Raw genomic sequence first — 27,756 nt, 5'->3', positions numbered from 1 at the left:
AGGGAGCCGCTCTCCCCGCCCCTCTGCCCCCGCCGGGAGGGAGCCGCTCTCCCCGCCCCCCTGCCCCCGCCGGGAGGGAGCCGCTCTCCCCGCCCCCCCTGCCCCCGCCCGGGAGGGAGCCGCTCTCCCCGCCCCCCCCTGCCCCGCCCGGGAGGGAGCCGCTCTCCCCGCCCCCCCTGCCCCGCCCGGGAGGGAGCCGCTCTCCCCGCCCCCCTGCCCCGCCGGGAGGGAGCCGCTCTCCCCGCCCCCCCTGCCCCCGCCCGGGAGGGAGCCGCTCTCCCCGCCCCCCCTGCCCCGCCGGGAGGGAGCCGCTCTCCCCGCCCCCCTGCCCCGCCCGGGAGGGAGCCGCTCTCCCCGCCCCCCCCTGCCCCGCCGGGAGGGAGCCGCTCTCCCCGCCCCCCTGCCCCCGCCCGGGAGGGAGCCGCTCTCCCCGCCCCCCCGCCCCCCCCGCCCCGCCCGGGAGGGAGCCGCTCTCCCCGCCCGCTGGCCTGGCTGCCCGTGGGAAGCTGCCCTCGGCACTGCCAGGGCTGGGTTTCCCCGTTCAAGCTGGGGGCCGGCTTGGGGCTCGGCAAGGGCCCTGCAGGCAGGATGAGGGGCCCGGACCCAGCGTGGGCGCTGCCGATGGCGTTAGAGCTGCTCCGACACGCGTCTCATCCCGTCCTCCGGCCGCTTCCCGGCTGCTGTGGCTGTTACATCCCTGGCCCAGCACAAGCGGCTCCCGCGCCCTGCCCAGTGCTGCCACTCGGGCCCCTTGCGCGCTGGGCAGAGAGCTCCCTCGCGAGAAGCGGGCAGACACGGCCCCTCTCCAGGGGCAGCCACATGCTGCTGTGCTCAGGCCTGCAGGCCCCGCCCTGCCGCGCGCCACTCGGCACAGGGCTTGTGCCGGGCCACCGAAGGGGCCGTGTCCGGCTCTGGAGCCCGGGGGCATGGAGTGAAGGGGGAAGAGGACAGGCTGCAGCCTCTGCTCCTCAGCCTGGCCCTGCTCCCGTGCTGCTCACTGGCTCTGGCCGCTGCCTACCCAGAGCCCCCTGCCGAGCACCGTGCCGACTGCCCTGCCGGGCCTGAGACTCGGCACCACTGGAGCTGGGAATCAAGCCTGGAGTCCTGCCTCCCCGGCCGCAGGGCAGAGGGCTCCTTCCCGAGAGCAGGGGCACGAAGGGCCCTGCCACTGGGCTCCCACAGCCCTGCCCGGGCGTGCTGGCCGTGGCCTCCCTGCTGGTTCGGGGGGGGGGGCTGGTCAGGCGCAGGCTGTGCCGCTGGAGCCGGGCTTCCCACGGTGCGGCGTGGAGGCCCGGGGCGCCGCTAGTGAGGCCTGTTGTCTGCTTCAGCTGGCCCGCCCGGGAAGAGAAGGTCCGAGGGAGAGCGAGGCGCGTGGGTCCCGGGTCCCGCCGAATGACCCCTGATCTCTGCAGGGCCCCAGAGAGCCCTGCTCTAGTGTGTGGGCATGGGGCCTGCGGCCCGTGCCCAGGGCCAGCGAGCGTCCCGGGGCGCCTGGCAGCCCCTCTGGCTCTGGGCACGAGCCCTGCCCCGGCGCTGGAGCCCTGCCCCACTCTCTGCCCAGGAACACAAGGTGCTGCTGACCGGGACGCCCCTGCAGAACTCCGTGGAGGAGCTCTTCAGCCTGCTGAACTTCCTGGAGCCCCAGCAGTTCCCCTCGGAGACGGCCTTCCTGGAGGAGTTCGGGGACCTGAAGACAGAGGAGCAGGTACCCGCTGAGCCCAGGGGCGAGGCAGCGGGCGGGGCCTGGGAGCCCGTGCCAGGAACGCTTAAGCCGTGCTTAGCTGTGGTCCCAAGGAAGGCAGGAGGGTCCTTGCTCCAACCAACGACCTTGCAGAGGGGCCCTGGAGGCAGGGCTGGCTCGCCGGGGGTGCAAATCGACATGGACTCCCCCTCGGGCCTGCCTGTCCGCATACCCGGCACGCCCCCCTCAGCCCCCAGCCCCGCCCCCCCGTCTGTCTGTCTGTCCGTATTCCCAGCACACACCCCCCTCAGCCCCCCAACCCTGCCCCCTGTCTGTCTGTCTGTCCGCATTCCCGGCACATCCCCCTCAGCCCCCAGCCCCGTCCCCCGTCTGTCTGTCTGTCCATATACCCGGCATGCCCCCCCCTCAGCCTCCAGCCCCGCCCCCCGTCTGTCTGTCTGTCCGTATACCCGGCATGCCCCCCCCTCAGCCTCCAGCCCCGCCCCCCGTCTGTCTGTCTGTCTGTATACCCGGCATGGCCCCCCCTCAGCCCCCAGCCCCGTCCCCTGTCTGTCTGTCTGTCCGCATTCCCGGCACACCCCCATCAGCCCCCAGCCCCGCCCCCCGTCTGTCTGTCCGCATTCCCGGCATGCCCCCATCAGCTCCGCCCCCGTCTGTCTGTCTGTCCGCATTCCCGGCATGCCCCCATCAGCCCCCAGCCCCGCCCCCCGTCTGTCTGTCTGTACTCATTCCCGGCACATCCACCCCTACCTAACAGCCCCCAGCACCTCTCAACTTCTGCACATCAACCCCCTGGGCTACACACACACAGCTCCACCTAGCCCCCGGATGTCCTGACCCCCCACCCTTCCCAGCACCCCTCAGCTTCTGTACATCAACCCCCCGGGCCACACACCTGCTGGGCCGTGCACCCCACCAAGCCCCGGTACCAATCTGTAATGGGGGGCACTGCGGACAGTTTCAGTTCAGGGCAAATTGTTTAGAGACAGAAGCTGCCACGGCCCAGCCTGGGGGCCTCCACCTAAGGCACCAGCCAGTCCCAAAGAGCACATCTGTCCTTCGCACTGGCCAGCAGGACTCCCCAAGCACCCCTCAGACGTCCCTGGTCTCTTCCCTGGAAATCCCCTGGGCCAGTTCTTCAGCATCTAGCACAGCGGTGGCCAACCCACGGCTCGCGAGCCACGAGGAAAAAATTGTGGCTCCTGCTGGAACCAGGATGAACCCAGAACTGCTCAGGCCAGCCGGTCTCACGGCCCCCAGCACACAACAGCATATCCTGCACATGGAGGCCGGGTCGTACTCGGCATCCCAGCCTGCACGTGCTACCAGCCAGCCGCTGAGCTCAGGCGGGGCGCCTCCGGCTCCGGGACCCTGGGCATAAGGTTGTGGGGGGCGGAGAGGGTTGGGTTAGAGCGGGAGGGAGATGCCTGGCTCTGGAGAAGGGAGGGGAGGAGGATTAGGTTGGAGGGGTGCGTATGGCATCCCGCCCAGCGCACACGCCCAGCGCCTGAGGAGCTGTGGCAGCGGCTCTGCTCCAGGACCCGGGCATAGGCTGGGGGAGGCGATTGGGTTAGAGTGGGGTGGGGGCCTGGCTCTAGGGGAGTGGAAGGGAGAGAAGGGAGATTGGGTTAGAGTGGGGTGGGGGCCTGGCTCTGGGGAAGGGGAGGGGAGAGAAGGGCGATTGGGTTAGAGTGGGGAGGGGGCCTGGCTCTGGGGAAGGGGAGGGGAGAGAAGGGGGATTGGGTTAGAGTGGGGTGGGGGCCTGGCTCTGGGGAAGGGGAGGGGAGAGAAGGGGGATTGGGTTAGAGTGGGGAGGGGGCCTGGCTCTGGGGAAAGAGAAGGGGAGAGAAGGGCGATTGGGTTAGAGTGGGGTGGGGGCCTGGCTCTGGGGAAGGGGAGGGGAGAGAAGGGGGATTGGGTTAGAGTGGGGTGGGGGCCTGGCTCTGGGGAAGGGGAGGGGAGAGAAGGGGGATTGGGTTAGAGCGGGGAGGGGGCCTGGCTCTGGGGAAGGGGAGGGGAGAGAAGGGGGATTGGGTTAGAGTGGGGTGGGGGCCTGGCTCTGGGGAAGGGGAGGGGAGAGAAGGGGGATTGGGTTAGAGTGGGGTGGGGGCCTGGCTCTGGGGAAGGGGAGGGGAGAGAAGGGGGATTGGGTTAGAGTGGGGAGGGGCCCTGGCTCTAGGGGAGTGGAAGGGAGAGAAGGGGGATTGGGTTAGAGTGGGGAGGGGGCCTGGCTCTGGGGAAGGGGAGGGGAGAGAAGGGGGATTGGGTTAGAGTGGGGTGGGGGCCTGGCTCTGGGGAAGGGGAGGGGAGAGAAGGGGGATTGGGTTAGAGTGGGGAGGGGGCCTGGCTCTGGGGAGGGGGAGGGGAGAGAAGGGGGATTGGGTTAGAGTGGGGAGGGGGCCTGGCTCTAGGGGAGTGGAAGGGAGAGAAGGGGGATTGGGTTAGAGTGGGGTGGGGGCCTGGCTCTAGGGGAGTGGAAGGGAGAGAAGGGGGATTGGGTTAGAGTGGGGTGGGGGCCTGGCTCTGGGGAAGGGGAGGGGAGAGAAGGGGGATTGGGTTAGAGTGGGGTGGGGGCCTGGCTCTGGGGAAGGGGAGGGGAGAGAAGGGGGATTGGGTTAGAGTGGGGAGGGGGCCTGGCTCTGGGGAAGGGGAGGGGAGAGAAGGGGGATTGGGTTAGAGTGGGGAGGGGGCCTGGCTCTGGGGAAGGGGAGGGGAGAGAAGGGGGATTGGGTTAGAGTGGGGAGGGGGCCTGGCTCTAGGGGAGTGGAAGGGAGAGAAGGGGGATTGGGTTAGAGTGGGGAGGGGCCCTGGCTCTAGGGGAGTGGAAGGGAGAGAAGGGGGATTGGGTTAGAGTGGGGAGGGGCCCTGGCTCTAGGGGAGTGGAAGGGAGAGAAGGGGGATTGGGTTAGAGTGGGGTGGGGGCCTGGCTCTGGGGAAGGGGAGGGGAGAGAAGGGGGATTGGGTTAGAGTGGGGAGGGGCCCTGGCTCTAGGGGAGTGGAGGGGAGAGAAGGGGGATTGGGTTAGAGTGGGGAGGGGGCCTGGCTCTGGGGAAGGGGAGGGGAGAGAAGGGGGATTGGGTTAGAGTGGGGAGGGGCCCTGGCTCTAGGGGAGTGGAAGGGAGAGAAGGGGGATTGGGTTAGAGTGGGGAGGGGGCCTGGCTCTGGGGAAGGGGAGGGGAGAGAAGGGGGATTGGGTTAGAGTGGGGTGGGGGCCTGGCTCTGGGGAAGGGGAGGGGAGAGAAGGGGGATTGGGTTAGAGTGGGGAGGGGCCCTGGCTCTGGGGAAGGGGAGGGGAGAGAAGGGGGATTGGGTTAGAGTGGGGAGGGGGCCTGGCTCTGGGGAAGGGGAGGGGAGAGAAGGGGGATTGGGTTAGAGTGGGGAGGGGGCCTGGCTCTAGGGGAGTGGAAGGGAGAGAAGGGGGATTGGGTTAGAGTGGGGAGGGGGCCTGGCTCTGGGGAAGGGGAGGGGAGAGAAGGGGGATTGGGTTAGAGTGGGGAGGGGCCCTGGCTCTGGGGAAGGGGAGGGGAGAGAAGGGGGATTGGGTTAGAGTGGGGAGGGGCCCTGGCTCTGGGGAAGGGGAGGGGAGAGAAGGGGGATTGGGTTAGAGTGGGGAGGGGGCCCTGGCTCTGGGGAAGGGGAGGGGAGAGAAGGGGGATTGGGTTAGAGTGGGGAGGGGGCCTGGCTCTGGGGAAGGGGAGGGGAGAGAAGGGGGATTGGGTTAGAGTGGGGAGGGGGCCCTGGCTCTGGGGAAGGGGAGGGGAGAGAAGGGGGATTGGGTTAGAGTGGGGAGGGGGCCTGGCTCTAGGGGAGTGGAGGGGAGAGAAGGGGGATTGGGTTAGAGTGGGGTGGGGGCCTGGCTCTGGGGAAGGGGAGGGGAGAGAAGGGGGATTGGGTTAGAGTGGGGAGGGGGCCTGGCTCTGGGGAAGGGGAGGGGAGAGAAGGGGGATTGGGTTAGAGCGGGGAGGGGGCCCTGGCTCTGGGGAAGGGGAGGGGAGAGAAGGGGGATTGGGTTAGAGTGGGGTGGGGGCCTGGCTCTGGGGAAGGGGAGGGGAGAGAAGGGGGATTGGGTTAGAGTGGGGAGGGGGCCTGGCTCTGGGGAAGGGGAGGGGAGAGAAGGGGGATTGGGTTAGAGTGGGGAGGGGGCCCTGGCTCTGGGGAAGGGGAGGGGAGAGAAGGGGGATTGGGTTAGAGTGGGGAGGGGGCCTGGCTCTGGGGAAGGGGAGGGGAGAGAAGGGGGATTGGGTTAGAGTGGGGAGGGGGCCCTGGCTCTAGGGGAGTGGAGGGGACAGGATGGGGATTGGGTTCGGGGGGAGGGAGTAGGAATCCCGGTACTGCATGCCAGCTCCAACTACTCAGGAAGCACGTGGCTGTCGTGGGGAGCAGAGGAAGAGCGCGCGCTTCCTAAGAAGTTGGAGCTGGCCTGTAGTCCCGGGACTCAGACGCAGACACACCCCGCACTGGCAGGCAGCGGAGGGGAGGGCCAGTGACAGACCTGGTGTTTCAGGAAGTGGGCCAGCTGTTTAGGAGAGGGGAGGGGACGAGAAGAGCAGCCCGCACGTTTCCTGAGATCCGGGATCCCCAGGTACCAGCTGAGCTGTTCCTGTCCGCTCCCCCTGGCCAGACCCCCCCACCAGCACCCTGCCCCAGCACTCTGTCCCCTGCCCCCACCAGCACAGTTTGGGCCACATTAGTGAGGCTTGGGGTTTTCAGAGGGGTTGTTTTATGCATCTCACTTGTGTGGCCCCAACTGAATTTTCTGTGGGTCAGTGACTGACTCAAAACAGGTTCCCCGCCCCCTCGTAAATAGACGACGCTGAAACACATTGCCTTTGACATTGCTTTGCCCTGCCCAGCCCCATCTGGCTGCAGCATCATAACACTCCTGCACCTCCCCCCCCGACCCCAAACCTGAACCCATCATACACTGGAACCTCCTGTCCTGAGCCTCTCTCATCCCCAAATTCCTGCACCCCCACATCCCCAGTCTTCTGCCACAATACTCCTGCACCATTCACACACCGCAGATCTGTGTCCTGAGCCCGTCCTGCTCCCAGCCTCCCCACCCTGAGCCCCTCACACACCCCAGCCCAAACTCCTGCACCCCCACAGTCACAAGCCTGCAACTTGCTCAGCACCCCAACCCTCCACCTGACCCCAACACGCCCCAGCCAGGAGCCCCTCCCTGGGGCGGCGTACCGGCACCTATTTTCCCACGGCGCGGCTGGTGGGCTTGGGGGTTTTTTTGCCTCCACAACTTTCCGCCCCGGTACGTGGCTCCTCGCGCTCTGTCCACCGCTCATTTGGCTCGTCGACTCTAATGGGCTGGGCCCCCGATCCAGCATCTAAGGGGCTGTTCACAAGGCAGGGCAAGAGGGCTGTGAGCGACTCCAGTACGGCCACCAATTGCGAAGCCCTGGGGCCAGCCCCGCAGCAGGGACAGAGCAGGATGCTGGGCTAGTCGAGTCTCTGGGGCTGCAGCTACAGCTCGGATGCATTTGCTTCAGTTCGTAGCAAGGCTTCTCCTGCGGCGGGAGGCCGGGCTGAGGACAGGGACGTGGCCGGAGCCCCATGGCTCTCGCATCCCGAGTTGGGTCTGGAGTCCGATGGGCAAGGCCCGGGCAGGTGCTGGGCGTAATTGGGCACAGCTCGGAGGGTTCTCTTGCCTACGTGGGGGGTGTTCATGAGCCGCAGGCGCAAGGCCTGGCGCTCACGCTGCGGGCAGGTCGGTCTCGGCCCCCGGGGTGCGGGGCCTGGCGCTCACGCTGCGGGCAGGTCGGTCTCGGCCCCCAGGGTGCGGGGCCTGGCGCTCACGGTGCGGGCAGGTCGGTCTCGGCCCCCAGGGTGCAGGGCCTGGCGCTCACGCTGCGGGCAGGTCGGTCTCGGCCCCCGGGGTGCGGGGCCTGGCGCTCACGGTGCGGGCAGGTCGGTCTCGGCCCCCAGGGTGCGGGGCCTGGCGCTCACGCTGCGGGCAGGTCGGCCTCGGCCCCCAGGGTGCGGGGCCTGGCGCTCACGCTGCGGGCAGGTCGGTCTCGGCCCCCGGGGTGCGGGGCCTGGCGCTCACGCTGCGGGCAGGTCGGCCTCGGCCCCCAGGGTGCGGGGCCTGGCGCTCACGCTGCGGGCAGGTCGGTCTCGGCCCCCAGGGTGCGGGGCCTGGCGCTCACGCTGCGGGCAGGTCGGTCTCGGCCCCCGGGGTGCGGGGCCTGGCGCTCACGCTGCGGGCAGGTCGGTCTCGGCCCCCAGGGTGCGGGGCCTGGCGCTCACGCTGCGGGCAGGTCGGTCTCGGCCCCCGGGGTGCAGGGCCTGGCGCTCACGCTGCGGGCAGGTCGGTCTCGGCCCCCAGGGTGCGGGGCCTGGCGCTCACGCTGCGGGCAGGTCGGTCTCGGCCCCCAGGGTGCGGGGCCTGGCGCTCACGCTGCGGGCAGGTGGGTCTCGGCCCCCAGGGTGCGGGGCCTGGCGCTCACGCTGCGGGCAGGTGGGTCTCGGCCCTCAGGGTGCGGGGCCTGGCGCTCACGGTGCGGGCAGGTGGGTCTCGGCCCTCAGGGTGCAGGGCCTGGCGCTCACGCTGCGGGCAGGTGGGTCTCGGCCCTCAGGGTGCGGGGCCTGGCGCTCACGGTGCGGGCAGGTGGGTCTCGGCCCTCAGGGTGCAGGGCCTGGCGCTCACGCTGCGGGCAGGTCGGTCTCGGCCCCCGGGGTGCGGGGCCTGGCGCTCACGGTGCGGGCAGGTGGGTCTCGGCCCTCAGGGTGCGGGGCCTGGCGCTCACGGTGCGGGCAGGTGGGTCTCGGCCCTCAGGGTGCAGGGCCTGGCGCTCACGCTGCGGGCAGGTCGGTCTCGGCCCCCAGGGTGCGGGGCCTGGCGCTCACGCTGCGGGCAGGTCGGTCTCGGCCCCCAGGGTGCGGGGCCTGGCGCTCACGCTGCGGGCAGGTCGGTCTCGGCCCCCAGGGTGCGGGGCCTGGCGCTCACGCTGCGGACAGGTCGGTCTCGGCCCCCAGGGTGCGGGGCCTGGCGCTCACGCTGCGGGCAGGTCGGTCTCGGCCCCCAGGGTGCGGGGCCTGGCGCTCACGCTGCGGGCAGGTCGGTCTCGGCCCCCAGGGTGCGGGGCCTGGCGCTCACGCTGCGGGCAGGTGGGTCTCGGCCCCCAGGGTGCGGGGCCTGGCGCTCACGCTGCGGGCAGGTCGGTCTCGGCCCCCAGGGTGCGGGGCCTGGCGCTCACGCTGCGGGCAGGTCGGTCTCGGCCCCCAGGGTGCGGGGCCTGGCGCTCACGCTGCGGGCAGGTGGGTCTCGGCCCTCAGCGTGCGGGGCCTGGCGCTCACGGTGCGGGCAGGTGGGTCTCGGCCCTCAGGGTGCGGGGCCTGGCGCTCACGGTGCGGGCAGGTCGGTCTCGGCCCCCAGGGTGCGGGGCCTGGCGCTCACGGTGCGGGCAGGTGGGTCTCGGCCCTCAGGGTGCGGGGCCTGGCGCTCACGCTGCGGACAGGTCGGTCTCGGCCCTCAGGGTGCAGGGCCTGGCGCTCACGCTGCGGACAGGTCGGTCTCGGCCCCCAGGGTGCGGGGCCTGGCGCTCACGCTGCGGGCAGGTCGGTCTCGGCCCCCAGGGTGCAGGGCCTGGCGCTCACGCTGCGGGCAGGTCGGTCTCGGCCCCCAGGGTGCGGGGCCTGGCGCTCACGCTGCGGACAGGTCGGTCTCGGCCCCCAGGGTGCAGGGCTGGCAGCTCGGTGTCGGCACCACAGGCCTGCCCTGGCCCCCGGGGGCGAGACACAGCAGCTCCCCCGCTTGCCTTCGCTGCCGGCAGTGCAACCCTGCCTCTGCGCTTGGCCCGGGCAGGTGAAGAAGCTGCAGGCCATCCTGAAGCCCATGATGCTGCGGCGGCTGAAGGAGGACGTGGAGAAGAACCTGGCGCCCAAGCAGGAGACCATCATCGAGGTGGAGCTGACCAACATCCAGAAGAAGTACTACCGGGCCATCCTGGAGAAGAACTTCTCCTTCCTGGCCAAGGGCGCCAACCAGCACAACATGCCCAACCTCATCAACACCATGATGGAGCTGCGCAAGTGCTGCAACCACCCCTACCTCATCAACGGTGAGCCGGGGCGCCAGCTGTGGCCGCTTGGCGGCTGCCTCGGCCGGCTGGTGGGGTATCGGGCCTGGCCGGAGCCTGCGACCCCTGTGGAGTGGCTGCGGGAGCAGGGCGAGGGCGGCCACAGCTCTGGCCAGGCCTGAGTCCCTTCCTGCTTCGCAGGGGCGGAGGAGAAGATCCTGGAAGATTTTCGTAAGACGCACAGCCCAGAGGCGCTGGACTTCCAGCTGCAGGCCATGATCCAGGCGGCCGGGAAGCTGGTGTTGATTGACAAGCTGCTGCCCAAGCTCATCGCGGGTGGGCACAAGGTGCTGATCTTCTCCCAGATGGTGCGCTGCCTGGACATCCTGGAGGACTACCTCATCCAGAGACGGTCAGTGGGGCCTGGTGCCGTGTCCCGCCCCGCTCCACCTTGCTCCGCCCTGCCCCGCCCCGCCCTGCGCCCTGCCCCGCCCCGCTCTGCCCTGCCTCGCCCTGCCCTTCCCCACCCCGCTCCACCTTGCTCTGCCCCGCCCCGCCCCACCTAGCTCTGCCCTGCCTCGCCCTGCCCTTCCCCACCCCGCTCCACCTTGCTCTGCCCCGCCTCGCCCCACCTTGCTCTGCCCCGCCTCGCCCTGCCCTTCCCCACCCCGCTCCACCTTGCTCTGCCCCGCCCCGCCCCACCTTGCTCTGCCCTGCCTCGCCCTGCCCTTCCCCACCCCGCTCCACCTTGCTCTGCCCCGCCCTGCCCCACCTAGCTCTGCCCTGCCTCGCCCTGCCCTTCCCCACCCCGCTCCACCTTGCTCTGCCCCACCCCGCTCCACCTTGCTCTGCCCTGCCTCGCCCTGCCCTTCCCCACCCCGCTCCACCTTGCTCTGCCCCGCCTCGCCCTGCCCTTCCCCACCCCGCTCCACCTTGCTCTGCCCCGCCCCGCCCCACCTTGCTCTGCCCCGCCTCGCCCTGCCCTTCCCCACCCCGCCCCACCTTGCTCTGCCCTGCCCCGCCCCGCTCCACCTTGCTCTGCCCTGCCCCGCCCCGCCCCGCTCCACCTTGCTCCGCCCTGCCTCGCCCTGCCCTGCCCCACCCCGCTCCACCTTGCTCTGCCCTGCCCCGCCCCGCCCCGCTCTGCCCTGCCTCGCCCTGCCCTTCCCCACCCCGCTCCACCTTGCTCTGCCCCGCCTCGCCCTGCCCTTCCCCACCCTGCTCCACCTTGCTCTGCCCCGCCCCACCCTGCCCTGCCCTGCCCCCTCGCCCTGCCCTGCCCCGCCCCGCCCCACCTTGCTCTGCCCCGCCTCGCCCTGCCCTTCCCCGCCCCGCTCCACCTTGCTCTGCCCCGCCCCGCCCCACCTTGCTCTGCCCTGCCTCGCCCTGCCCTTCCCCACCCCGCTCCACCTTGCTCTGCCCCGCCTCGCCCTGCCCTTCCCCGCCCCACTCCACCTTGCTCTGCCCCGCCCCGCCCCACCTTGCTCTGCCCCGCCTTGCCCTGCCCTTCCCCACCCCGCCCCACCTTGCTCTGCCCTGCCCCGCCCCGCCCCGCTCCACCTTGCTCTGCCCCGCCCCGCCCCCCCCCTCCACCTTGCTCTGCCCCGCCTCGCCCTGCCCTTCCCCACCCCGCCCCACCTTGCTCTGCCCCGCCCCGCCCCGCTCCACCTTGCTCTGCCCTGCCCCGCCCCGCCCCGCTCTGCCCTGCCTCGCCCTGCCCTTCCCCACCCCGCTCCACCTTGCTCCGCCCTGCCCCGCCCCGCCCCACCTTGCTCTGCCCCGCCTCGCCCTGCCCTTCCCCACCCCGCTCCACCTTGTTCCGCCCCCTGCGGCCCCGCCCCGGGGCTCCACCTTGCTCTGCCCCGCTCCGCCCCGCCCCGCTCCACCTTGCTCTGCCCCACTCCGCCCCGCCCCGCTCCACCTTGCTCTGCCCCGCCCCACCTCGTCCTGCCCCCCCGCTCCACCTTGTTCCGCCCCCTGCTGCCCCGCACCGCCCCACCTTGCTCTGCCCTGCCCTGCCCTGCCTCGTCCTGCCCCCCAGCTCCACCTTGTTCCGCCCCCTCCTGCTTCACCCTGCCCTGCCCCATCCCGCTCCACCTTGTTCCGCCCCCCCGACCTGCCCCTCCCCGCCTTGCATTCCTCCGCCCCCTCCTGCCCCGCCCTGCCCTGCCCTGCTCCACCCCGAATCTCTCCAGCCTGCCCCGCTCCACCCCACACTGTTCCACCCTGCCCCACTGCGTGTGCTGCTCATCAGGCACATGCCCTCACCAAGGGGGCTAGCGGCTGCCTCGGGCCTTGCTCTGGTGAGCAGAGCAGGTGCAGCACTGCAAGCTGCTTGGAGGGACCTTGTTGGCGGCAGCCAGGCCACAGCAGCTTTCCTCCTTCGACACATGCTGCTCGCTAGGCCCCCAGCAGCCTCCTCTTCCTCCCAGGGCTCTGGGGGATGGGCCCCTCCACACTGCCACCAGCAGCAGCTCCCGCTCTGTGCCAACCTGTGCGCTCCCTCCCTGGGCCCGGGGCTGGAGCTAGCAAGTGCAGGGTGGCTCCCCATAGCCCCTCCGTGGCAGTGTGGCTCCTGTTGGCCAGATCCACGGCCCCCTCCGTGGCAGTGTGGCTCCTGCTGGCCAGATCCACGGCCCCTCCGTGGCAGTGTGGCTCCTGTTGGCCAGATCCATGGCCCCTCCGTGGCAGTGTGGCTCCTGTTGGCCAGATCCACGGCCCCTCCGTGGCAGTGTGGCTCCTGTTGGCCAGATCCACGGCCCCCTCCGTGGCAGTGTGGCTCCTGTTGGCCAGATCCACGGCCCCCTCCGTGGCAGTGTGGCTCCTGTTGGCCAGATCCACGGCCCCCTCCGTGGCAGTGTGGCTCCTGTTGGCCAGATCCACGGCCCCCTCCGTGGCAGTGTGGCTCCTGTTGGCCAGATCCACGGCCCCCTCCGTGGCAGTGTGGCTCCTGTTGGCCAGATCCATGGCCCCTCCGTGGCAGTGTGGCTCCTGTTGGCCAGATCCACGGCCCCTCCGTGGCAGTGTGGCTCCTGTTGGCCAGATCCACGGCCCCTCCGTGGCAGTGTGGCTCCTGTTGGCCAGATCCACGGCCCCCTCCGTGGCAGTGTGGCTCCTGTTGGCCAGATCCACGGCCCCCTCCGTGGCAGTGTGGCTCCTGTTGGCCAGATCCACGGCCCCCTCCGTGGCAGTGTGGCTCCTGTTGGCCAGATCCACGGCCCCCTCCGTGGCAGTGTGGCTCCTGTTGGCCAGATCCACGGCCCCCTCCGTGGCAGTGTGGCTCCTGTTGGCCAGATCCACGGCCCCTCCGTGGCAGTGTGGCTCCTGTTGGCCAGATCCACGGCCCCTCCGTGGCAGTGTGGCTCCTGTTGGCCAGATCCACGGCCCCTCCGTGGCAGTGTGGCTCCTGTTGGCCAGATCCACGGCCCCCTCCGTGGCAGTGTGGCTCCTGTTGGCCAGATCCACGGCCCCCTCCGTGGCAGTGTGGCTCCTGTTGGCCAGATCCACGGCCCCTCCGTGGCAGTGTGGCTCCTGTTGGCCAGATCCACGGCCCCCTCCGTGGCAGTGTGGCTCCTGTTGGCCAGATCCACGGCCCCTCCGTGGCAGTGTGGCTCCTGTTGGCCAGATCCACGGCCCCCTCCGTGGCAGTGTGGCTCCTGCTGGCTTGGGAACGCACACACAGCTGAGTAGCACAGGCTCGGCTCCCAGCTAGCAGAGCCAGCAGCTCGTGGGGGCTTCCTGCCCTGGGGCACTGCATAGCCTGCGGACCCTGTGCCACGGAGGGTTGGCTGCCCACGATGCTCAGCCTTGCTGGCCTGGGCCCGCAGGAGGGAACTGGCGTGCTGGGGGCTGCAGAGAGAAGCTGCCCTGTTCTGCGCGGTGACCCGGCGCTGTCTGTCCAGGTACACCTACGAGCGCATCGACGGGCGGGTGCGCGGGAACCTGCGCCAGGCTGCCATCGATCGCTTCTGCAAGCCGGACTCAGACCGCTTCGTCTTCCTCCTGTGCACCCGGGCCGGGGGCCTGGGCATCAACCTCACCGCTGCTGACACCTGCATCATCTTCGACTCCGACTGGAACCCGCAGAACGATCTGCAGGTACTGCAGGCCGGGCCCCCGTGGTCTGATTAGAGCAGAGGAGTTGTGTGCCAGCCGGTGGGCCCATGGGACGGGGTTGAGCGGCGGGGGTTGGGCAGGGCGGGGGCCGGGGTCTGGCGTTTGGGCAGGGCGGGGGCTGGGCTCTGGCAGTTGGGCGGGGGCCGGGCTCGGGCGGGCGGGGCGGGGCGGGGGCTGGGCTCTGACGGTTGGGCGGGGCGGGGCGGGGGCCGGGCTCGGGCGGGCAGGGCGGCAAGGGGCCGGGCTCTGGTGGGCGGGGTGGGGCGGCGAGGGGGCCGGGCTCTGACGGTTGGGCGGGGCGGGGGCCGGGCTCTGGCGGGCGGGGCGGCAAGGGGGCCGGGCTCTGGTGGGCGGGGTGGGGCGGCGAGGGGGCCGGGCTCTGACGGTTGGGCGGGGCGGGGGCCGGGCTCTGGCGGGGCGGGGCGGGGGCCGGGCTCGGGCGGGCGGGGCGGGGCGGGGGCCGGGCTCGGGCGGGCGGGGCCGGGCCGGGCTGGGCTCTGGCCGCTGCAGGCGGCGCGGGGCCCGTCTGACACGGCGGCCGGTGCTGTCCCAGGCGCAGGCGCGCTGCCACCGGATCGGGCAGAGCAAGGCGGTGAAGGTCTATCGCCTCATCACCAGGAACTCCTACGAGCGCGAGATGTTCGACAAGGCCAGCCTCAAGCTGGGCCTGGACAAGGCCGTGCTGCAGGACATCAACCGCAAGGGCAGCACCAACGGGGTAGGCGGCGGGGGGGCCCTGGCCGGGCTGGGCCGCGCCTGCAGGGTGGCTCTGGCGGATGAACCTCCGTCCCGGGCTGGGCTGGGGCCAGGGCCCCTGCCTGCTGAGGTGAACGCTCTTGCTGGGTGCCTGCGAGAGGCCAGAGAGCACAGGCCCTTGCTGTGCCTAGGCAGCGCTGCCAGCTGGGCCAGGGGACAGCCCCCGGGGGCCATGGCGGGTGGGATCTGAACCGTTCTAGCTGAAGGCCCCAGCTCCCGGGGGAAGGAGGCAGGGGCGGGTGGGGCAGAAGGGCCAGGTGCCGGTGCAGGGGAGGTGTGGGCATGTCTCCGCCCCCTCCAGGCCTCTGCATTCAGAGGCGTTCTGGGGGAGCCAGGCAGAGGGGCCGTGGTTTCACCCAGCCTTGCCTCGCTCCGATCTCATCCTGTCCCCTCTGGAGGCTGGGGGCACGTTCAGCCTCGTCTGCCACGGCCACTGTAGGCTCCCCGCGGCCCAGGCGCTGCCTGCGTTCCAAGTAGCACCCGGCTCTGGGGCCGCGGGGGGCTGGCTGGGGCAGGGCGGCCGGTGGTGCCAGCATCCTGTATCCTGGGCAGGTGCAGCAGCTCTCCAAGATGGAGGTGGAGGACTTGCTGCGCAAAGGCGCCTACGGGGCTTTAATGGACGAGGAGGACGAAGGCTCCAAGTTCTGCGAGGAAGATATCGACCAGATCCTGCAGCGCCGGACCCAGACAATCACCATCCAGTCGGAGGGGAAGGGCTCCACCTTTGCCAAGGTAGCGTGCGCCCGGCCTGGCCCCACGGCAGTGCAGACCGACAGCCGGGCGGCAGCGTGCTGCTGGCCCTGTGCCTGCAGCCCCCCTTCCCCGCTGCGAGGGCCGTTGGGCATTGCCTGGAGCCCCTAGGGCGGCATCCTCAAGTCCTGGCTGGGACTCTGCCCCATGTGTTCCCTGCCCCGCTCGCCTGCTCTCAAGTCAGCCGGTGCTGATCAGTGACCCTTACAACAGCTGTCTGGGAGAGTGCCACAGGAAGGACAAGTGTCGGGCCCGCCCCATGGACCCCCTGTGCCCAGCGCCCGCGGGGCTTGTCCGCCCCCCTGTGCCCAGCGCCCGCGGGGCTTGTCCTCCCCCGGTGCCCAGCGCCCGCGGGGCTTGTCCTCCCCCTGTGCCCAGCGCCCGCGGGGCTTGTCCTCCCCCTGTGCCCAGCGCCCACGGGGCTTGTCCGCCCCCCTGTGCCCAGCGCCCGCGGGGCTTGTCCTCCCCCGGTGCCCAGCGCCCGCGGGGCTTGTCCGCTCCCGGTGCCCAGCGCCCGCGGGGCTTGTCCTCCCCCGGTGCCCAGCGCCCGCGGGGCTTGTCCTCCCCCTGTGCCCAGCGCCCGCGGGGCTTGTCCTCCCCCGGTGCCCAGCGCCCACGGGGCTTGTCCTCCCCCTCCCCGGGGCTTGTCCTCCCCCTGTGCCCAGCGCCCGCGGGGCTTGTCCTCCCCCGGTGCCCAGCGCCCGCGGGGCTTGTCCTCCCCCGGTGCCCAGCGCCCGCGGGGCTTGTCCTCCCCCTGTGCCCAGCGCCCGCGGGGCTTGTCCTCCCCCTGTGCCCAGCGCCCGCGGGGCTTGTCCTCCCCCTGTGCCCAGCGCCCGCGGGGCTTGTCCTCCCCCGGTGCCCAGCGCCCGCGGGGCTTGTCGGCCCCCTGTGCCCAGCGCCCGCGGGGCTTGTCCTCCCCCTGTGCCCAGCGCCCACGGGGCTTGTCCTCCCCCGGTGCCCAGCGCCCACGGGGCTTGTCCTCCCCCTGTGCCCAGCACCCGCGGGGCTTGTCGGCCCCCGGTGCCCAGCGCCCGCGGGGCTTGTCGGCCCCCTGTGCCCAGCGCCCGCGGGGCTTGTCGGCCCCCTGTGCCCAGCGCCCGCGGGGCTTGTCCTCCCCCTGTGCCCAGCGCCCGCGGGGCTTGTCCTCCCCCGGTGCCCAGCGCCCGCGGGGCTTGTCCTCCCCCTGTGCCCCTGGCTGCCATGTGTGCGGAGCAGCCTGCACTCACGCTTGATAGCCAGGGCTGCAAGCAGCGTGGAGCTGCATGGCCATTCCTCTTGCAGTGCTCCCCTCCCTGTGCAGGGGGAACGTCCCTTCACATTTCTTCCGGGTCCTGCCAGCTCTTTCCATAGCTCCCTGCTGGCTCCTGCCGCAGCTCGGGGCACCCCTGCGCACGTGCACCTGCGGAGCCGAGACCCAGCTCTGTGCGCGTCCTTGGCCCCCACCCAATTCTGCTGCCTGCTGCACAGGACACGGCTCTGTGGGTGTCGCCCTGAGGCAGGGGCTGTGGCTGGCTCTGCTGCCCGCTCCCAGCGCCGTGCCCTGACTGCCAGGGCTGTGGGAGCCCGGCGGGGGCCGCTTGCCGCAGGGCTGCCGTGGGGAAGGGCCCTGGAAGCCATGCTGCATTGTGCTCCCCAGGCGGCGAGGTGGGCGCTGCTGTCCCCCCATCCCTCGCCTGGGCTGGACTTCCAGGGAGCTGGGCGACCCTGGCCCCGGGCAGTGGGAAGCTGGGAGCACGGACTCAGGGTGGAGCGCAGATGAGTGACTGGCTCTTTCCTCACCTCCAGGCCAGTTTTGTCGCTTCCGGGAACAGAACCGACATTTCCTTGGACGACCCCAACTTCTGGCAGAAGTGGGCTAAGATAGCAGAGCTGGACACGGACACGAGGAACGAAAAGGTAGCGTCCCGCCTGAAGAGGGCAGGCAGCAGACATGGATGGGCATGCCCCGCCGGGCACCCACAGCCTCTTCCATGCCCCGCCGGGCACCCACAGCCTCTTCCATGCCCCGCCGGGCACCCACAGCCTCTTCCATGCCCCGCCGGGCGCCCACAGCCTCTTCCATGCCCCGCCGGGCACCCACAGCCTCTTCCATGCCCCGCCGGGCACCCACAGCCTCTTCCATGCCCCGCCGGGCGCCCACAGCCTCTTCCATGCCCCGCCGGGCGCCCACAGCCTCTTCCATGCCCCGCCGGGCGCCCACAGCCTCTTCCATGCCCCGCCGGGCGCCCACAGCCTCTTCCATGCCCCGCCGGGCGCCCACAGCCTCTTCCATGCCCCGCCGGGCGCCCACAGCCTCTTCCATGCCCCGCCGGGCGCCCTCAGCCTCTTCCATGCCCCGCCGGGCGCCCTCAGCCTCTTCCATGCCCCACCGGGCGCCCTCAGCCTCTTCCATGCCCCACCAGGCGCCCTCAGCCTCTTCCATGCCCCGCCGGGCACCCTCAGCCTCTTCCATGCCCCGCCGGGCGCCCTCGGCCTCTTCCATGCCCCGCCGGGCGCCCTCGGCCTCTTCCATGCCCCGCCGGGCGCCCTCGGCCTCTTCCATGCCCCGCCGGGCGCCCTCGGCCTCTTCCATGCCCAGAGGAGCCGAGCGCTGGCAGGGCCCTCGCAGTCACGTCCAGCCCCCTGCCCTCACAGCAGGACCAGGCCCCACCTAGACCAGACCATCTCTGAGAGATGCTTGTCCAACTGCTTTGCATGTCTCCAGTGCTGGAGATTCCACAACCCCCCAGGCAACTTATTCCAGTGTTTAGCCACCCGGACAGGCGGGATGTTTTTCCTGATGTCCAGCCTAAACCTCCCTTGCTGCAGTTTGAGCCCCTTGCTGCTTGTCCTGTCCTCAGAGGCCAAGGAGAATAGTTTCCCCTCCTCCTTGTCCCTTTTAGACACTTGAGAGCTGCTCTCATGTCCCCCCTCAGTCTTCTCCTTTCCAGACTAAACACGCCCAGTTCTTTCAGTCTTTCCTCATGGGTCTCAGTTTCTAAACCTTTAATCAGTTTTGTTCCTCTTCTCTGGACCCTCTCCAGTGTGTTCACAGCTTTCTTGAAGCGTGGCACCCAGAGCTGGGCACAATCCTCCAGCTGCGGCCTCGGCAGTGTGGAGTGAGAGGAAGAATGACTCCTGCTAACTCAGCCCAGGGTGATGGGTGGTTTTTTACAACAGCATCACACTGACTCGTGTTTAGCTTGTGGGCCGCTGACCCCGAGATCCCTCCTTCCTGCGCAGTCAGGCCCCATTCTGGGCGTGGGATGGGTGTTTCTTCCTGCGTAGAGCACTTTGCATCTGTCCAGGTTGACTTTCCTCCTGTTTCCCTCAGACCAGTTCCGCAGTTTCTCCAGATCATTTAAAATGATGCCTCTGCCCCTCAAAGCACTTGCAGCCCCTCCCAGCTTGGGGTCATCCACAAACGTAGCAAGTGTCCTCTCTGTGCCGGCATCTAAATCCCTGGTGAAGAGATCGAAGAGGACCGAGCCCTGCGGAGCCCCACTTGTTCTGCCCTTTCAGCATCACCCTGACCCACTGCCAGTTACTCTTTGGGAATGGTTATCCTGCTAGTTATGCACCCACCGTACAGGAGCCTCAGCCAGACTGTAGCACATGCCTTACTAAAGTCTAGCTATACCACGTCTACCTCTTCCCCCTTATCCACCAGGCTTATTACCCTGCCAAAGGAAGCCCTTGGATTGGTTTGCACTTTGCAGGGTTTCTTCCTTACAGATCCATGCTGACTGTTTCTTTTCTTCTTACCTTCCTGAGGCTGGCAAACTGATCCCTGAGTGAATTGCTCCAGTCTCTCCTGGTACAGAAGTCAGGCGGACTAGTCTCATGCCCTAGTCTTATTTCCCTTCATATAGATGGGCACCGTCTGTTGCTTTTCCACTGCTCTGGAATCGCACCCGTCTTCCACAGACAGTGGCTAAAGGCTCAGATACTGCCTCAGTCAGCTCGGGAGTGTTCGGGGCAGGTCAGCAGGCCCTGGTGTCAAGGCCAGGCCCTGCCTGTCACGGGGCCGCTTGCTGCAGGGCTGGGCGCTCAGGACTGCGCGTGGTGCAGAGCAGAGCCCCTTGTGCCCGTAGCTCACCAAAGGAGGGAGTGCGGGCAGGTGGGGGCTTTGCTCTGGGCAGCGCGACTGTGGGGAGCAGTGGCCAGGGCGCCGGGCTCTCCTGCAGCAAGAGCAGCCAGGGTAGGACGCTGCCCCAGCTGGTTCCTTTGGCAGCGATGAGCCAGCAGGCTGCGCTGGCCAGCGTCTGGTGCATGGGGGCTGCTCTGGGGGCGTCTCTCACTTTCCTGTGGAGAGGGAGCTTTTTGGTGGCTGTAGGCACCTCCCAGGGTAGCCTTTGGGGAGAGGGGTTGGCAGTCAGTCAGGAGATAGCCCCAGCTCCCAAGCCCTCTTGCCCCTTTTCCCCCTCCGCAGCTAGTCCCATTGGGCTGAAGGCGTCTGGCTGGAGGTGCCGTGAGGCTCCTGGGGGCTGCGGCAAGCACGGGGCCCGACAGGCGTGCCCACCTCGATGGAGGTGTGTCTCGACCGAGTGCCCAGCACAGCTCTCCAGGGAGTCAGCCCGCACCTGGCAGTCTCAGGCGATGTGCAGCCACTGGCAGAAATGCTTCCCATTAGGAGCTGTTAGGAAGGGAGAGACAGGCCAGAAAAACTCCTAGAAATCCGTGGGATGCCCGCACCTTGAGTCTTGTGGGCAGACCTGGTCGCCCCGTCCCAGAAAACACGTGGGAATTCGAAAAGGGCAACGGAAACGACCGGGGGACGGAACAGTGTCCGTATGAGGAGAGATTGGCAAGACTGGGCCTTTTCAGCACAGAAAAGAGATGACTGATTTGTAACATAAGAAGCGGGGGGCAGCCAATGAAATTCATAGGCAGCAGGTCTAACAAAGCCCCCGTTTTCACAGAGCACACAGACAACCTGTGGAACTCACTGCAGGGACATTGTGACGGCCAAAACTATAATAGGGTTGCTCCAGTCTGGCCAGACCAACTGCACCGCAGGCGCTCACCTGTGTCGCCAGCCACGTGCTTGTGCCCCATTTGCACCGCAGTCCCTCCGCGACCTCGGGACAGGCAGCTGGGCACTGACTGGCCTCTGCTGGGGGCGGTGCTGCGGGCAGAGGAGGTGCCCCGGGAAGACTGCCGGGGCTGGGCACACTAGCCACTCCCTGTCTCCCCTGCAGGAGAGCCTGGTGCTCGACAGGCCCCGTGTCCGCAAGCAGACCAAGCACTACAATTCCTTCGAGGAGGACGAGCTGATGGAGTTCTCGGAGCTGGACAGCGACTCCGACGAGCGGCCCACGCGCTCCCGGCGCCTCAACGAGAAGACGCGGCGCTACCTGCGGGCCGAGTGCTTCCGCGTGGAGAAGAACCTGCTCATCTTCGGGTGGGTGGGGCCTGTGCTGCTGCAGGCTGAGCGGGGGGTCCCGGCCTCTCGGAGCTGCCGAGCCTGCGGCCTGCCGGGGAGACCCAGGAGGTGCTTATGGGGCAGGACTCTCGGGTTCCTTTCCCGCCTCTGCCACTGGCCTGTGCGATGCTGGGTGACTCCCCGCCGGGCTCTGGGCCTCTGCTGAGCCATGTCCTTGCTGCAGGGCACTGGGCGTGCGGCCAGTGGGGCTTCATGGGGCGCCTTTCTCCTGCAGCTGGGGGCGCTGGAAGGACATCCTCGCGCACGGCCGCTTCAAGTGGCACCTGAACGAGACGGACATGGAGATGATTTGCCGGGCTCTCCTCGTCTATTGCGTCAAACACTACAAGGGGGACGAGAAGATCAAGAGTTTTATCTGGGATCTGATCACCCCTACAAAGGACGGCCAGAACCAGGCCCTGCAGAACCACTCAGGTACCCTCTGCCTTTCCGCCTGGCACCGGGAATCACTCGGCCCCGCAGGCTCCCACCCCAGCAACGCAGCTGGGTCCCTAGCAAAGGGGCCTCTCCGAATCACTCCGGCAGCTCCAGGGGAGGCCTCTGCTCCGGGAGGCAGGGCCTGTGGCTGGCCAGACTGGCTGAGCGCCTAAGGCAGGGAAGGGCCTGGGGAGCCGCTGGGGGGACGGGGAGGAAGCCGGGAGAGTTGGGGCTCTCCAGGTTAGAGGCCCTTGGAGATCCCAAGGGACCAGGCTGGGCCAGGCTGCTCTGGTGACGCTGCCCCAAGTGTAAGGCTGCAGCAGAGGCGAGGGCTCGGCCTGGCAGGGGCCACGGACACAGATCCCAGCGTGGTGTGTGGGCCCTGCTCTCGGCTCCATCAGGAGGCTGGAGTCGGCTGGTGGGGCTCGCGAGGCGCATGGGCCGTGCACTGCAGCGGGGGAGACACTGGAACATGCCACGGCGTGGAGGGAGGGCCGGCTCCCCGCCTGCCCCCGCCTTGGGGCTGCCTGCCCAGCTGGCCTGTGGACTTAGGCTGCTAGGAAGGTGCGGCTGGGGCCCGGCCTGGTCTCGCTGGGGCTCTGCCGTGGGGTTGGGCCCGGACCCGCTGGGGGGCTGGAGACTCGCCTGCCTGGTCTCTGCTGAGCGGTGGCACCAGGGGCTGTCGCCTGCCTCCTCTAGCGTGTGGTTCCGAGGCCCCGGCACCCTTCATGTGCTGCCTCTCACGGCCGCAGGCCTGTCGGCCCCCGTGCCCAGGGGCAGGAAGGGGAAGAAGACCAAGAACCAGATGCTGCTCCCTGAGCTAAAGAACGCGGACTGGCTGGCCAGCTGCAACCCCGAGGTCGTCCTGCACGATGACAGCTACAAAAAGCACCTGAAACAGCACTGCAACAAGTGAGTGGGAGCCCCCCACGGGCCTGCGGTGCGCCCCCCGCACGCTCCCACACGCGCTCCCTGCGGAGCACACACCCACTCTCCCCCGCACGCTCCCACACGCGCTCCCTGCGGAGCACACGCCCACTCTCCCCCGCACGCTCCCACACGCGCTCCCTGCGGAGCACACGCCCACTCTCCCCCGCACGCTCCCACACGCGCTCCCTGCGGAGCACACGCCCACTCTCCCCCGCACGCTCCCACACGCGCTCCCTGCGGAGCACACGCCCACTCTCCCCCGCACGCTCCCACACGCGCTCCCTGCGGAGCACACACCCACTCTCCCCCGCACGCTCCCACACGCGCTCCCTGCGGAGCACACGCCCACTCTCCCCCGCACGCTCCCACACGCGCTCCCTGCGGAGCACACGCCCACTCTCCCCCGCACGCTCCCACACGCGCTCCCTGCGGAGCACACGCCCACTCTCCCCCGCACGCTCCCACACGCGCTCCCTGCGGAGCACACGCCCACTCTCCCCCGCACGCTCCCACACGCGCTCCCTGCGGCGCACACGCCCACTCTCCCACGCACGCTCCCACACGCGCTCCCTGCGGAGCACACGCCCACTCTCCCCCGCACGCTCCCACACGCGCTCCCTGCGGAGCACACGCCCACTCTCCCCCGCACGCTCCCACACGCGCTCCCTGCGGAGCACACGCCCACTCTCCCCCGCACGCTCCCACACGCGCTCCCTGCGGAGCACACGCCCACTCTCCCCCGCACGCTCCCACACGCGCTCCCTGCGGAGCACACGCCCACTCTCCCCCGCACGCTCCCACACGCGCTCCCTGCGGAGCACACGCCCACTCTCCCACGCACGCTCCCACACGCGCTCCCTGCGGCGCACACGCCCACTCTCCCCCGCACGCTCCCACACGCGCTCCCTGCGGAGCACACGCCCACTCTCCCCCGCACGCTCCCACACGCGCTCCCTGCGGAGCACACGCCCACTCTCCCCCGCACGCTCCCACACGCGCTCCCTGCGGAGCACACGCCCACTCTCCCCCGCACGCTCCCACACGCGCTTCCTGCGGAGCACACGCCCACTCTCCCCCGCACGCTCCCACACGCGCTCCCTGCGGAGCACACGCCCACTCTCCCCCGCACGCTCCCACACGCGCTCCCTGCGGAGCACACGCCCAGTCTCCCACGCACGCTCCCACACGCGCTCCCTGCGGCGCACACGCCCAGTCTCCCACGCACGCTCCCACACGCGCTCCCTGCGGCGCACACGCCCACTCTCCCACGCACGCTCCCACACGCGCTCCCTGCGGAGCACACGCCCGCTCTCCCACGCACACTCCCACACGCGCTCCCTGCGGAGCACACGCCCGCTCTCCCCCGCACGCTCCCACACGCGCTCCCTGCGGCGCACACGCCCGCTCTCCCCCGCACGCTCCCACACGCGCTCCCTGCGGAGCACACGCCCGCTCTCCCCCGCACGCTCCCACACGCGCTCCCTGCGGCGCACACGCCCACTCTCCCCCGCACGCTCCCACACGCGCTCCCTGCGGAGCACACGCCCACTCTCCCCCGCACGCTCCCACACGCGCTCCCTACGGAGCACACGCCCACTCTCCCCCGCACGCTCCCACACGCGCTCCCTGCGGCGCACACGCCCACTCTCCCCCGCACGCTCCCACACGCGCTCCCTGCGGCGCACACGCCCACTCTCCCACGCACGCTCCCACACGCGCTCCCTGCGGAGCACACGCCCACTCTCCCCCGCACGCTCCCACACGCGCTCCCTACGGAGCACACGCCCACTCTCCCCCGCACGCTCCCACACGCGCTCCCTGCAGCAAACCCCGCTCGCGCACGCTCCCGCACACTCCCACTCTCCCACGCACGCTCCCTGCAGCAAACCCCGCTCGCGCACGCTCCCGCACACTCCCACTCTCCCACGCACGCTCCCACACGCGCTCCCTGCGGAGCACACGCCCACTCTCCCACCCACGCTCCCACACGCGCTCCCTGCGGAGCACACGCCCACTCTCCCACCCACGCTCCCACACGCGCTCCCTGCGGAGCACACGCCCACTCTCCCACCCACGCTCCCTGCGGCGCACACGCCCACTCTCCCCCGCACGCTCCCACACGCGCTCCCTGCAGAGCACACGCCCACTCTCCCCCGCACGCTCCCACACGCGCTCCCTGCGGAGCACACGCCCACTCTCCCCCGCACGCTCCCACACGCGCTCCCTGCGGAGCACACGCCCACTCTCCCACGCACGCTCCCACTCTCCCACGCACGCTCCCACACTCGTTCCCCACGCACGCTCCCACACGCGCTTCCTGCGGCGCACACACCCACTCTCCCACGCACGCTCCCACACGCGCTCCCTGCGGAGCACACGCCCACTCTCCCACGCACGCTCCCACACGCGCTCCCTGCGGAGCACACGCCCACTCTCCCACGCACGCTCCCACACGCGCTCCCTGCGGAGCACACGCCCACTCTCCCCCGCACGCTCCCACACGCGCTCCCTGCGGAGCACACGCCCACTCTCCCCCGCACGCTCCCACACGCGCTCCCTGCGGAGCACACGCCCACTCTCCCCCGCACGCTCCCACACGCGCTCCCTGCGGAGCACACGCCCACTCTCCCCCGCACGCTCCCACACGCGCTCCCTGCGGCGCACACGCCCACTCTCCCACGCACGCTCCCACACGCGCTCCCTGCGGCGCACACTCCCACTCTCCCACGCACGCTCCCACATGCGCTCCCTGCGGCGCACACTCCCGCCCTCCCGCTCACGCTTCCAAACGCGCTCCCTGCAGCGCATGCTCCCGCCCTCCTGCTCACGCTCCCACTTGCGCTCCTTGCAGCGCACGCTCCCGCCCTTGCGCTCACCCTCCCACACGCGCTCCCTGCGGTGCGCTCCCTGCACGCTCCCACATGCGCTCCCTCCCGCGCACGCTCCCATATACGCTCCCTGTGGCACACACTCCCGCCCTCCCACGCACGCTCCCGCCCTCCCACGCATGCTCCCACACGCGCTCCCTGTGGCGCATGCTCCCGCGCACGCTCCCACATGCGCTTCCTGTGGTGCACGCTCCCGCCCTCCCACGCACGCTCCCACACGTGCTCCCTGTGGCGTGCCCCCCCTGCTCACTCCTGCGCACACTCTCACGCATGCTCCCGCACTCTCTGCAGCATGCCTTCTCACGCACGGTCCCTCACGTGCACTCCCTGCGGCTCACTCCCTCGCACACGCGCTCCCCATAGCACACATTCCCATGCACACCCTCCATGCTGCGCACACGCCCACACAGCGCATGCTCCCGCGTGGCGCGTGCCCCACCCTGGGTGCAGAGCCAAGCCACGGGCCTCAGCCCATGCCCCTGCCCGAAGCCCAGGTCTGGAGAGGAAAGGGCAGGACTTCCCCTGGAGGGCTCGGGGGAGCTGGGTTATCCCACTGGCTTATCAGACTTGCTTGTGTTTGCCACCAGGTGACGTGCTGGTTACACACCGGTAGCCAAGGCTCTGCAGAGCCCGTCCCCTCCCTGCCGCTGGGGGGCACGTTCACCCGCAGCTTAGCCAGCAGTCAGAGGACTGGGGCTGAGGGGGCGGGGTGCAGGCGCTGGGCTGAGGGGGCGGGGTGCTGGTGTGGGGCTGTGCTGAGGGGGCGGGTGCAGGCGCTGGGCTGAGGGGGCGGGGTGCAGGCGCTGGGCTGAGGGGGCGGGGTGCTGGTGTGGGGCTGTGCTGAGGGGGCGGGTGCAGGCGCTGGGCTGAGGGGGCGGGGTGCTGGTGTGGGGCTGTGCTGAGGGGGCGGGTGCAGGCGCTGGGCTGAGGGGGCGGGGTGCTGGTGTGGGGCTGTGCTGAGAGGGCGGGTGCAGGCGCTGGGCTGAGGGGGCGGGGTGCTGGCGTGGGGCTCGGGGCGGGTGCAGGCGCAGGGCTGAGGGGCGGCGCTGGGCTGAGGGGGCGGGGTGCAGGCGCTGGGCTGAGGGGGCGGGGTGCTGGTGTGGGGCTGTGCTGAGAGGGCGGGTGCAGGCGCTGGGCTGAGGGGGCGGGGTGCTGGCGTGGGGCTCGGGGCGGGTGCAGGCGCAGGGCTGAGGGGCGGCGCTGGGCTGAGGGGGCGGGGTGCAGGCGCTGGGCTGAGGGGGCGGGGTGCTGGTGTGGGGCTGGGCTGAGGGGGCGGGGTGCTGGTGTGGGGCTGGGCTGAGGGGGCGGGGTGCTGGTGTGGGGCTGGGCTGAGGGGGCGGGGTGCAGGCACAGAGCTGAGGGGGCGGGGTGCAGGGGTGGGGCGGGGATGGGCTGAGGGGGTGGGTGCAGGCGCGGGGCTGAGGGGGCGTGAGGGGGCGGGGTTTGGGCGCTGGGCAGGGATGGGCTGAGGGGACGGGGTGCAGGCGTCGGGCTGAGGCTGAGGGGGCGGGGCGCAGGCGCAGGGCTGAGGGGGCGGCGCTGGGCTGAGGGGGCGGGGTGCAGGCGCTGGGCTGAGGGGGCGGGGTGCAGGCGCTGGGCTGAGGGGGCGGGGTGCCGGTGTGGGGCTGGGCTGAGGGGGCGGGGTGCAGGCGCTGGGCTGAGGGGGCGGGGTGCTGGTGTGGGGCTGTGCTGAGGGGGCCGGGTGCAGGTGCAGGGCTGAGGGAGCGGGGTGCAGGCGCAGAGCTGAGGGGGCGGGGTGCAGGCGCTGGACTGAGGCTGAGGGGGCGGGGTGCAGGCGCTGGGCTGAGGGAGCGGGTGCAGGCGCAGAGGTGAGGGGGCAGGGTGCAGGGGTAGGGCGGGGATGGGCTGAGAGGGCGGGGTGCAGGCGCAGAGGTGAGGGGGAGTGAGGGGGCGGGGTGCTGGTGTGGGGCTGTGCTGAGGGGGCCGGGTGCAGGTGCAGGGCTGAGGGAGCGGGGTGCAGGCGTGGGGCGCGGGGCTGAGGGGGCGGGGCGGGCGCAGGCGCGGGACTGAGGGGGCGGGGCGCAGGCGCGGGGCGCGGGGCTGAGGGGGCGGGCGCAGGCGCGGGGCTGAGGGGGCGGGCGCAGGCGTGGGGCTGAGGGGGCGGGGCGGGCGCAGGCGCGGGGCTGAGGGGGCGGGCGCAGGCGTGGGGCGCAGGCGCGGGGCTGAGGGGGCGGGGCGGGCGCAGACGCGGGGCTGAGGGGGCGGGGCGGGCGCAGGCGCGGGGCTGAGGGGGCGGGGCAGGGTGCAGGCGCGGGGCTGAGGGGGTGGGGCGGGCGTAGGCGCGGGGCTGAGGGGGCGGGGCGCAGGCGCGGGGCTGAGGGGGCGGGCGCAGGCGTGGGGCTGAGGGGGCGGGGCGGGCGCAGGCGCGGGGCTGAGGGGGCGGGCGCAGGCGTGGGGCGCAGGCGCGGGGCTGAGGGGGCGGGGCGGGGCGCAGGCGCGGGGCTGAGGGGGCGGGGCGGGCGCAGGCGCGGGGCTGAGGGGGCGGGGCAGGGCGCAGGCGCGGGGCTGAGGGGGCGGGGCAGGGCGCAGGCGCGGGGCTGAGGGGGCGGGGCGGGCGCAGGCGCGGGACTGAGGGGCGGGCGCAGGCGTGGGGCTGAGGGGGCGGGGCGGGCGCAGGCGCGGGGCTGAGGGGGCGGGGCGGGCGCAGGCGCGGGGCTGAGGGGGCGGGGCAGGGCGCAGGCGCGGGGCTGAGGGGGCGGGGCGGGCGCAGGCGCGGGG

The 27,756-nt window shown here is 70.9% G+C and overlaps 2 protein-coding genes across 5 annotated transcripts in view; both read left to right on the top strand.

Annotated features, from left to right (window-relative positions):
* The window catches only part of CHD6 (chromodomain helicase DNA binding protein 6), a 146,273-nt gene that overhangs the window by 81,453 nt on the left and 37,064 nt on the right, over window positions 1-27,756 (top strand). For all 4 annotated transcript variants that reach the window (XM_075900739.2, XM_075900741.2, XM_075900740.2 and 1 more), the window contains exons 14-23: window positions 1,562-1,705; window positions 9,522-9,777; window positions 9,937-10,147; window positions 13,638-13,833; window positions 14,405-14,569; window positions 15,160-15,339; window positions 17,143-17,253; window positions 20,538-20,740; window positions 20,997-21,196; window positions 21,952-22,111. In XM_075900739.2, the coding sequence (XP_075756854.2) occupies window positions 1,562-1,705; window positions 9,522-9,777; window positions 9,937-10,147; window positions 13,638-13,833; window positions 14,405-14,569; window positions 15,160-15,339; window positions 17,143-17,253; window positions 20,538-20,740; window positions 20,997-21,196; window positions 21,952-22,111 (1,826 nt within the window). The remainder of the gene's footprint in view (window positions 1-1,561; window positions 1,706-9,521; window positions 9,778-9,936; window positions 10,148-13,637; window positions 13,834-14,404; window positions 14,570-15,159; window positions 15,340-17,142; window positions 17,254-20,537; window positions 20,741-20,996; window positions 21,197-21,951; window positions 22,112-27,756) is intronic.
* LOC149523440 (uncharacterized) lies at window positions 22,118-25,630 on the top strand (the record flags this gene model as incomplete). Its single annotated transcript, XM_089769656.1, has 2 exons — window positions 22,118-23,144; window positions 25,605-25,630. Coding segments are annotated over 2 exons (1,053 nt in total), but the record flags the coding sequence as incomplete, so codon positions are not given.

Source organism: Pelodiscus sinensis, chromosome 17, assembly GCF_052426305.1.
Source record: "Pelodiscus sinensis isolate ZL-2025 chromosome 17, ASM5242630v1, whole genome shotgun sequence".
NCBI classification, from domain to species: domain Eukaryota; kingdom Metazoa; phylum Chordata; order Testudines; family Trionychidae; genus Pelodiscus; species Pelodiscus sinensis.
This window is presented reverse-complemented; position numbering and strand designations above follow the sequence as displayed.